General features: G+C 35.2%; 1 protein-coding gene across 1 annotated transcript in view; it reads right to left on the bottom strand.

Annotated features, from left to right (window-relative positions):
* Window positions 1–5,629, bottom strand: part of Cntn3 (contactin 3 (plasmacytoma associated)) — a 221,423-nt gene extending 215,794 nt beyond the window's left edge. The window contains exon 1 of the mRNA XM_013010411.1: window positions 5,489–5,629. Coding sequence (XP_012865865.1) covers window positions 5,489–5,543 — 55 coding nt within the window. The 5' untranslated portion in view covers window positions 5,544–5,629. The remainder of the gene's footprint in view (window positions 1–5,488) is intronic.
* Between the last annotated feature and the right edge of the window lie 6,409 nt (window positions 5,630–12,038).

The raw sequence follows: 12,038 nt of genomic DNA, 5'->3' as shown, positions 1-12,038 counted from the left end.
ATTGCTTTTTCCAGGGACTACAGAGTGGACCCATTAAGTGACTGAGTCTTTATATCAACCAGGTGAAAAAAAAAATGTCACAAACTTTGAGCAAAAAGGCTTCGTCTCCCACTCGTCCTCCTCCCATCCACCTCCCCCCTCAAATAAAGCCATGATCTGAGTGACTAAACCTAATCAGAGAACTACAAATGGAAAAATGCAAGCGGTCTATCTTTGGACTTTTACCTGGTGTCAACTTCTCCTAATGTGCATGATTGCGTCCTACTGGCAAAACTGATTAGATGTCAGTGACACTACCATGATATTCACTGTAAGAAAGTTCAAAATTCATCCTTCCATCCCAAATCAATGCCTTCTAAGTTAATGATGACTTATTTTGACAAGCAATTCCTAGGCACTAACCAAGTAACAGTAAAATACTATATATAATTGTTCATGGGGGGGGGGCGGAGATGGAGATGGGAGGCAGGGATGGTACAGGGAAACAAAGGAGGAGGCAACAATGCTTGATAAGAAACGTACTCATTACCTTGCTTGTGTAATTGTAACCCTCTGCACGGAATTTTCACAATAAAAAAACTTATTAAAATTTTTTAAAATGTTCATTATAATTTTAAGAGAGCTTTTTGAAACATAAAAGGGTTACAGCTGTTGCAAAAAGATGCCTTTTGCTACATGATTGTAACCAGAGTATCAAAAATGAGATTAGTTAATTAAGGAAATTTCACTTTTCAAAATAGTTGTATTTATTTAGCTATCCCCACAAGAAAACTAAAGCCAAAACCAAAATAGAACATATGACAGGAAGTTGAGATCATGTTCTCATACATTGATAAAAGGCTGTCTTTATACACTGAAAACTTAAACTCATTCAACAAAATACTCACTATTTATAGGAAATATATGCTCAGAAGGGATTTACAACATTTCAGGTGAAATAACAAAGACTCTCCTATCTTAATTAGCCTGCTGTCTCTCTGGACCAGTAGGAAATGTTATGTACACAGTGCCCAGGTTTCTATTTCATTTGTGTCTGGATCGGTCTTCCAGCAAAAAAAATGTAATGTAATTTATATACACATTTTACATTTTTTAGTAGCCATGAAAAAAAAGGTTAAAGGAAACAAGTGATAATCATTTCAACAAAACTTCAACTAACAGGGCTAAAATATTGTCAAACCCACATCCAATCAATATAAAATTGAAAGACTTTAAATTCTTAATTTTTTTCTTTTAACAAACTAATTCAGTAAAACCCTGTGTGCATTTTATCCTCCCATAACACAGCAGTCATGATTAACCATTTTTCATACTCTCTGTAACTACACACAGCTAGTGCATGGCTCTTAGAGTTGACAGGAAGCATCTGAGTATCAAAGACAGTTAGCTAATTAACACCTAGGTAATTCTATAAAACAATATTCTCCTTGAATCCTTAATGATCCTTAGCCTATGATGTAAATCCATGATCTCACTCCAGAAAATAAACTCCTTAAGAAGTAAGCAGGACAGTTTGAGGACCTATACTTTTAATTTCAGAAATCAGTAGGAGGCCTGAGATACTCATGGTAACTGTGAAAGTTGCATAGCTGTCTTGAAGGCTGTTTCCTCATCTCTAAAACAGCAAATAACTAACACAATATCCTCAGTGATTGCAAGTGGTAAATAAGCTTCCATGTACTTATATCAGATGTCAGTCCTATTGGACCTTACCTAAAGCTCCTTCTTGTCAAAATGCTCAAATTATAATGAAAACTCCCTTTTCCATTTCTGCTTTAATCAATTCAGCAAGAAACATATAGAATATCAGGTTCCAGTACATACATTAGTGTAACATCCATGAAAACTAGGGAATTACTTGTTCTGTTCACTGTCAAACTTCAAAAGCCAAGTTCCTAGTGAGTTGGACCTTCTGACAAACTCTTAAGTCACCCATTTTTAACTATATTCACAGTAATAAAAGTTGCTGGTCTTTGCTCATTAAGCTGTCATTTTTACAACCATTATTGGGTCGTGACCTTCAGTCTTACGTGGTCTGGGTCTTAATTTCCATACTAGATAGACCACTTAATGTGAAAAGAAATGACTCACTTTTAAATACAAAGTGACAAAGAACCTTAATGTCATCTTCAAATCTATGCCTCAGATTTACTGCACCAGGCATTTCTCATAGTTCAGTCTTCAAAAAACATTCAACCTTTTGACCATTAACTGCTACAACCTTGCATTCAATCACCACCTACTCTCCCTTGGCTGATTATTGCATTTATGTTTCTGGAGTTTCACTGGCTGCTCAGCCCATCTCCTAGCTCTGGCCTTTTCAATCAATCCACAACACAGCAAGCAGAGAGATCCTTTAAAGAAATGTCTATTGGATATTTTTATTTCCTCTCCAGAGACGTCTCTTTTTAATTCTTTAGCCCAGTTATAAATGGAGTAGTTGTTTCTTTGAGGATTTGTTTTTTTGGGGGGGGTTAATTTTTTGAGCTCTGGGTATATTTTTGATATGAAATCCTTGTCCGTTGTATAGCTAGTGAAGATCTTCTCCCAATCTGTGGGCTTTCTATTTAACTTGATAGCTAGGTCCTTTGCCATGCAGAAGCTCTGCAATTTAATGCAATCCCATTTATCCAGCCTTGCTTAAATTTGTTGTGTTTCTGTATCTTTATTTAGGAAGTTTTGATGTGCTAAGGAGCCCTACTGTATCCCCTATCCCTTCCTATAATGTTTTCAGGGTATCTATCCTTGCATTGAGATCTTTAATCCACTTGGAGTTGATTCTGGTGTGAGATAATATATAGAGATCTACATGTATATAGCTCATTTTGTCAGTACCATTTGTTGAAGAGGCTGTTTTTCTTCCATGGGTGATTTTGGCCCTTTTACTAAAGATTAGGTGGACATAGGTCTGTGGAATCATATCTGGGTCTTCAATTCTATTCCATTGATCCTCAGGCTGCTCATGTGACAATACCAACCTGTTTTTATAACTATGGCTTTACAATAAAGTTTAAAAATAATTTTTCTATTTTAATGAGAAGATAGAAACACAAATCACCTAGCACTAGATGCATTGATTAAATTTCTATTTTTTAGTAAACACTACAACGAGAGCTTGCATTTTTCATTAATACCTAATATGAATAATATATTCTCTAAATTATAAATTAAACTTCAAACACATCAAATGACTCAGTATCTGTTAACAGAATAGCAAATTCGACAGCCAATTTTTTATTCTAAATTTCACCCCATCTAAAATGAATGCCAAATTCTATGTAGAAAAAAAACCAAAATGCAACCAGTGTGTTTTGAAATCAGGCTCAAAAAGCCAAAATCATCTTCGCAATATAATTAAAAAGACTTCCCATTATAAAAATAATTTACATATAATTATCTATCTAAATTAATCCAGTGTTCCATATAACTTCTTGAAAGTGTTTTTACTACCATACCTAGAGACCCCAGCTGACTTTAAAATTTGTTTCTTTGTCTAATGGTGAGGATGGATATCAGGGCCTTACACATGCTAAGCAAGTGTTCTACCACCAATCTACATCTCCAGAGTTTTTTATAATGTTATTTGAGATAATATTGTTAATTTGCCAAGGTTAGAGTCAAACTTGAGATCTTCACACCTCACACTCTGAATTAGTTGTATTTATAAGCATGTACTACTGCCAAATCACTCTGGAATTCTTTAATGGTATCTTCACATTTTAGTAGAATATTCACTGTGTATTTCATGATTTTGCCAAAAAATACATAAAACATTTACTAAAAACACAGAACCATGCTCAACACAATTTTCAGCTGGTGTTAAACTAAAATTCTTAAAGCTTTGTAAACAGGTCTCATTTCCACTTTCTGAGCATGATCTCTTTCAAGCACATGAGAGCTTTCGAGGTTGTTTCCATGAGTTAATGTTATGAAGGATATTGTAGCCATGGTGGAAAACCTTTGTAGAGTTCATACACAGACCAAAGAAAATACATGACAGAGATCTACTGGAGCCCAGCAACCAGTGGGAAGAATGCGGAGAAACAAAGAAGATAAAGGTAGGTGAAGGTGGCCAAAGTCCTTCCTATACACACATGAAAATACAACAATAAAGTTTATTGAACAATTTTAAGTAGGGATTGAGGGTACAAGGAAAAGAGATAAAGGAATTTAATTGCAGTACATTGCATACATGTACGAAAATACTGCATTGAAACACCCCTTGTACAACTAAATGTGCTAAGAAAAACATAATAAACATTGCTACAGTGTATTTTCTGCCATTTTTTCTCTTTCTACTAAAAAAAGATATTTTCAGCAGTTTGTAAATAAAGAAAAGAATTTTATTTCTTTCTTTAAAGATACAGTTACTCCCTTTTCCCTCAGTACTAGATTAGTAGCTACCAAAGGGAATGAATGTTTAAGGTCCTACAATTGGGGAACTATAGTAAAAATCTATGAAAACCATAAAAACCTTCATTTTAAAAGACGGAAGTTTACCCTATAATCTGTAACTGAGTTTTTGTCATATGTTACCATTTAAGTATTTGTAGAAAGTTTGAAATTTGGCAGAAGAGCTCAGAAATCAATTCCAATATATTATACATCTATTTAAATAACATGTGTTTTACCTCCATTCCACACCTACTTCTTTCTCTTAGGAAAGGAAAAATGGCAAAGTACATTTCTCTTAGCTTTCTTAAGAATCAGAAAGAAATTTCACAAATATAGAGAATGGTCTTAGGAGGTAAATGTTGCTTTTTAGTGGTGAAGGATGATTTCTGTCATGTACTTTTGGACATGTTAGTCCAATGTAAATAACAACAACAAAAAAAGAATGAATACACAGTAAAATACACTCACACAGACACTGAACAACCAGTAAAATGGTATAGCAGTTAAACCTAAATGATCCAACAAAATAGAAAGCCAACAATAAAATAAAAATTTACTTGTGTATACAGTACATCATTTTCTTAAAAAAAACTCTTACCCCTTTTCTGAACACACAAAAGGGAAACACATAATCTGATTTATAATAGCAGTTACCTCTATATGGTATAATTATAAGACATTTCTTTCCCATTTCTGTCTGACTTATTTCATGTTTTCCAAAAACACCACACACACGCACACGCACACACACACACACACACACACACACACACACACACACAGAATCATGCATTCATTTCCAGTCTCAATTTTTTCATAAGCATAATAATATTAATTATAATCTGGAAGTGTCTCATTATTATCAGGTGTTACTGAACTATTTATAGAAATTATATGGCTTGTAAAAAAAACCCTGATGAGGTCCAAGAGAGTCTAGTTATCACCAGTGAAAATCAGATTTTTCTTTTTCCTCTGGGAAAAATATTTTTCCATATCATTGGTGAAGCTTTATTTCAACATTTAACAAAAACATTTAAGTAAACAACTGGAGAATAGTTCTACTTTCAACTTAGAAAACAGAGTTTATTGTTACCTCCTAGGCAGCCAATGAATGAAAGCAGGATCAACTGTTTCCATGGCAACATCATCTTTAATTGCCACAAGCAAGAGTAACTCTTGTCCAGTCTCTGATGAATAGAATGCTTTGTCTTCAGGTAAATCCTTTAATCTGTAAAATATATGTACAAAGAAGTTAGACTAAAAAAAATAGCTCCTTTAGAGAAGAGATTTTCTAAACTGTATCATTCACAGACACTCAAATCCTCAGATAAAATAAATCTCTTCTTGATACAAAGTAGAGGATAACTTGAAATGTAGCTTTTTAATAAAACACTTTATGTAACTAATGGTAGACAGAAGAAGCCTTACACAATTAGAAATTTTCAACAGCACCAAATGTTAATAAATGATATATTAAAAATTTAAAACTTTTACCAGATAATAATTACAATAAATAAAATATTAATCTGAAATTCTTTTATCCTCATTTTCTCTAATGATAACCTTTTAGTAAAATGGAAGACTCAATAATCAGGTTATCTTGAAACAAAGCTCTTGGTAGCTTCATATTCTTAATAAGGTATACAATTATAAACAGCATTATCAAGGACCCTCATTAACCTATTTTTTTGTTTCATAGAAAAATTCCAAATTACCTAAACAACCTAAACAGAAAGCTCCCAATTACATAAACTACCTAAAATGATTTTTAAACCATTAATAGTTGGGAATTCTTCAGTCAGAATCTTTCAAGTGAAGCCACATGTTTTTATATCCTTGAATTTTCATAAATGTAGATATGCATGTTGACTAAGCATAATTCCTTGAAAGGCTGTCGTTTCCAATGGCCTCTTGAAACTAGTTAGGCTACAAGGTTAATGATCAAGTAAGCCAGTTACACACACCTAAAATCAGATAATCTTCTTCAAATGACACTCAGCTGGTAACACAGGAAGAACAACTTCAAAATCTGCTGCTATAGCTATAACAGTATACAACTCTGATTCAATGGCTGCTATGTATTGGACTGTTTTAGTTGTCACCAGGCCCAGAATGAAATCCCAATCTCCCTTAATACAATCACTTTCAACACCTGGCTCCTGTCATGTAGAATATCTTATCAGATATTAATTACAATTTCAAAAGTGAAAAACATCACCATTTGTATGATGTAGTTCATAGATTATGTCAGTAATTCCTATAGTCATGTTATTTTTGTGCACTTTCAATCTAAAGAGGTGACATTAATTAAGTTGCCCTGATAGGATCAGCATTAAGATAATACGTTGCATTGAAATCCCTTTGTTCAACTACTTAAAGATAAATCTTTCGTTGTTGTTTTGTCGGTAGTGGGGCTTGAACTCTGGGCCTGGCCCTGCACTCTTCAGCTCAAGGCAAGCACTTTACCACTTGAGCCACAGCACCACTTCCAGTTTTCTAGTGGTTTATTGGAGATAAAGACCCTCACATGGATTTTCCTTCCCGAGCTGGCTTTGAACCACAATCCTCTGATCTCAGCCCCATGAGTAGCTAGGATTACAGGCATCAGCCAGTGGTGCCCAGCTAAAAGATAAATCTTTAACAAGTAAAAAAAAAAAAAAAAAGACAATTTTCTTGAATAGGAAGCAACAGGAAGACATTATCAGTCATTATCAGAGATAATGACTTCTAGATACTGGAACTCTGAAACAAGTCAAAATGCAATAGAAAACTGATAGTTGGGTAACCTGTACCAGTTTCTCAACACCCCCACTAGAGCAAACTGCCTATGCCTTGGTTGGAGCTCCCCTAAATACAAGCACTGCAAAATGAATTCAAGAGCAAATAGTTTACCTGAAAGGGGTAAATTAAAATCAACCCAGGACTGGACTAAGCATAATATCATATATTCTAACATAGAGGCACATATATACTATATAAATTTGGAGATTAAAAACTTTCATTCTGGGAGACTATTTTTTAAAATTAAGTTGCTTATTCTTAATCCATATCCAGGTAGTACATTGACATAAATAACTACTTAATAACAATCATGACTTGGCTTCACAGAATTGGCAAGTATTATCACAGAGAGAAGCTCACCCATTTCAGCTCGGCCCCCATCTAAAATCACAAAGCCAAAATAAAGGTAAAAGAAATTACTGAAGCAAGACAAATATAAATCAAAATGAAGGAATATTCTATTCGCAGGAATGGTTTAAACCAAAGGACCGAGCAGATACCTTTAGGATTGTCCCTGCTAATAGACATTTGCATCTGAGGGCTAAGGCTAAATATATTCAAAACACGTTTTTCATGGCAGTCTTTAAATAGCCCCCAAATTTAGTACATATTGACAACTATAATTCTTAATGTCAGCTGAACTAAAAACTGCTAGACCTTGGACTCAAAACAAAAATACTCACAATAGTTGTTCCTGGTTGTGCTAAAAGAAAGAAGAGACTCTTTGTGGATTTTGTCATATGCTTTACTGAATTGCTTCAAGTACAGATCATGAAAAATTGATATGTATTATTTTCAATGTACACAGACAACTGTGAGTATTGTTGTGGCAAATGCTCAAAGTCACGTCTCTATTGGGAAACTTTGGGGGAGGGTGGTTATAATGATTTCCCTTCAGTTCAAAATCTTGCTCAAAAAAGAATGTCTGCAGCAATACTTCTGACACTAGGATTCGACATTAAGTCTTCGTGCTTACTACTCAGGTAATCTACCATCTGAACCTTGCTTCTAGCCTATTTTTCACCAGTTATTTTTAAGAGAGGGTTACCCTTCCTGCCCAGGTGCACATCTGAGACCTGATCTACCTATTAGGGGGTTCCAGTAGTTTCTGGCAACATAGGCACTTGCCTCATTTCCCAGCTTCCCTCTGTGCAGATAGAGTCTCATAGACTTCTGCCTAGGCTGACCTGAAACTGCAGTCTTCCCATCTCAGACTCCCACATAGCTTGGGATGACAGAAATGTGCCACTGCACACAGCTATCAGTTGAGCAAAAGTCTATAGAGCCCAGACTATCCTTAAATCAAGGCCCTCCTATTCTCAGTCTCCCAAGCAGGTAGGATTATAGGCATGAGTTCACGTGCCCATCATACGTCCAGTACTATATTAATTTTGTCGCTTATGATCACTTGACTCATTGCATGTCTTATAAACACGAAAGTCACCTTCAACTCTGAAATTCCACATCCAAACTCTATGTATGGATTTTTGTATGCTATCCCAAATGCTCACCAATAAAATAAAATAAATGTCTTAAGTAGACTCAAGACTTAAAGTAAAATCATAAGCTACAAATGAGTACAAATGTTTGGTGTGCATGTGCAGTATGATGAATAGTTTGACACATATTAGCTAACCACCTAGTAAATATCCCTGAGCCATGGGAGTCAACACACTAATGGCTTTACTGGGTTGAAAAGGCAAAGCATCCTGCCAGATTGGCAATTAGGCATCCTGTCCCCATTTAGCTTTCATTCATAATCATAATCATGCCTTCATTCATTCACAATCTGCACATTTTCCAGAAATGTGGTCTACCCACTCTGCATACTAACTCTGCCTTCCTAGAACAACTAGCCTGCTTAGGAGGCAGTACACTGTACATAGACTCAAGGCTCCAATTCCAAGTTTCGTTCATCTTCCTCCCTGGAATTCACGTGTGTTCCACAGCAAAGGAGAAGTTACCTTTGACACTAGAAGATCTGCATTGACATGAAGTAGTATTATCAGCCAAGAAGGCAAACAAGCAGCTAGCAGGTTTTTGTTGTTGTTCTCTGAGCCTTCCTCACTCTCAACAGACAGTGGCTTCTATCATAAAATATACCCTGTGATTGAATCAATATTCATTCTTCTTTATACAACAGCATCCCTTGTCCCCTTCAACCCAATACAAAAACTTACTTGCCCCTTGAGATCAAAAACATCTAGCAAATTTTTCCTTACATACTTTGTGTTACTATACTGAATATGACTTTGTTTATATGAAAATATTAGATGCACACATGTTCATATGTATACGTACATGTGTCTGTGCATATTTATTTAAGTATGTTTGCTTCTCTTTCATGCCTAAGTTAATAAATTTATGTGTGTAATATATAATTGTTAATTATTTAGTGCATAGAGTGATTCCAAATTGAAATAAATCTAAGTTGTGCAAAGCTTTGAAAAGCAAATTCTGTTTAAAATGTTCCTGAGAGTACTACTGTTGAAAGGCTTGTGTTAATTTGTCACTTGTTGAAGAAAGTCATATCTGACATCCTATCAATGTTGGCTTTTGGTCTTTTAGAAATCCGTGTGCATGAACAGTACTGAGAAACATCTGAAGTCATGTGGTATCAACAGACAAGGTGGGTCAGCTACACAAAACTAGTGCCAGAGCATGATATTGCCTTGTGTTGATTCCACAGTCCTTTTCCCTTTTTCTTGAGCTTACAGACCCTCTCTCAAGACCAATGTCACTGATGCCATTTCAGAGAGGAACAAAAAAATCACAAATCTGTTTTTTAATTGGTTACAGTAAGTATATCCAAATGCAACCCAAAGGGAGAAGACACAGCTACCAAATCATGCCAATCTATGACCTGTTTCAAAATACTAGACAGAATGTCAGCACTGTTTCAGTGCGCTTGACAGATGGTTTGTTTCAATACCCTTCATTTGCTTCAAGCGTCAAACTAGCTTGGCCATCTCCAGCACACTGATTTACCAGCACCCTCCACTATGGTGACTACTTCTACTTGACATGCAATCATGAACCTTAAAGCATGCTGCAGCCCATGACTTCCAGTTTAGAGCAAGTTCAAGTTGGAATGAATGTGCAGGGTTTTCAGGGTAAAGTTTGTTCATAGTAGACAAATCTGAGACACCCTTTTGTGCATATTCCTCAATGTCATCTTTCCCTCAAAAAGAATCTACATCAAATCCTTGTACTTCTGGGTCCTACCACAATGAATGATGAAAGGAAATCTAAATAATTAGTGGTTCCCTTTGTATTATCTGGTTTCCCATGCAACATAGAGCAAAATGAACAGACAAATTCCTGTCATTGGAAATGCCTGGATTTTTCTTCTCTTATCAAATGGGAACTCTTACAGACCTCATTAGACAATGTGAAGAATATACATTTTCCTAAGCCACACAGCAATATCCCTTGCTGCCATATACTTAGAATTTAAAAATAGCTTAATATCCTAATATGATAGAAATACAGGGACAATTTTGCTAATACCAGGAAGGAAACTAAATGGTAATATGATAATCACTGATTTTTATGGAGCGCTTATGTGCCAGGCATTGTTGTAAGTGCTTTCCATATCCTAACTCACTTAGTACTCACAACAATCCATGGTGCTAATTTGATTAGTTCCTTCATTTTTCAGACAAGGAAACAGACAATTAGCAAACTTGTTTAAAAGAGACAATAGTAAATACTTTGGACTATTAATAATTTCCCCTTAATAGATAGCCAATGGAATATTCAATCCCCAGATCATTAGGCAAGGAATCATAAAGCATAATATGATATTTTATATATTGAAAATGTCTGAATTAATACAACTGGGCATGGAAACAAGCTATACAAGTGACAACGCATTAAATTTCAGCTCTTGTGTACTAGGAAGGAGCTGAACTATGTATGTAAACAACATGACCGCTTGAATTTAAGTATGTGCACTGCATTAACACACAAATCTCTGCACTGGGTATGAATTTCAACAAATGTAACAACCCCATTGTTGATTAAATCAAAATCTCTCAAATATATACAGTGTAGTAGCATGTGTCCCAAGGGTCCTACCATTTTGTAAAGAGGCAAAAACTACATACTCATATATATTTTTAATTGCACAAACAAGCCTTGGAATTACATTAAATTGTTGGTGAAAGGAACTGTCTCTCTGGAGAATTGTATGTTTAGGAACAGAGAACACAGAGAATAGAAAAATAAAATATACTCCAGTACACATTCTATTTGAATGTAAATCTTTCTATACTGTATGTGCATATATTGATTATTCAAAGCATTAACAAACGTCTTAACAATATAGACAGAAAGATAGATAAATCAAAACTTTAAATAAACTATGCATCCAAACATGGATCTCTACTCATTCTAAGGAGTCATTAACTACTGATGGTCTGTGTAAAAAAGAAAAAGAAAAAAAAAACCACTTGTTCAGCTTAACTCTGTTATTTGAAGTTGCTTTACCACAGTGAATGGAGTGATTTTGACACTTTCTGACGATGCTAATCATGGCTATGAATTCACACCTATTAGGGGCTGTATCTAGGTGTATAAAACAATCACACTATCAACACAGAAGTGTAAATCTAAATTGGGGCAAACTGTGATAGCAGTTTGTACAGATACCCAGCTGAAGGAAGAGAGGGAGGTGTCCTGTGACCCTGAACCCCACCCACACAGCCATCAGCCTCCATCTGCTTCCTAACCAAAAAAGGAAAGTTCAGATAGAGCTCATGGAGCATCAGAAGGAAAGAGAAAATGCAACTGCTGTTTATATAGAAAATTCTACAAACCAGAGGAATTCAAGAGGTGAGATACAAAAGGCTCACGGGCAT

Source organism: Dipodomys ordii, unplaced genomic scaffold (assembly GCF_000151885.1).
Source record: "Dipodomys ordii isolate 6190 unplaced genomic scaffold, Dord_2.0 Scaffold12, whole genome shotgun sequence".
NCBI lineage: Eukaryota > Metazoa > Chordata > Mammalia > Rodentia > Heteromyidae > Dipodomys > Dipodomys ordii.
Note: the sequence above shows the minus strand (reverse complement) of the source record. Positions and strands in the feature narration are given on the sequence as shown.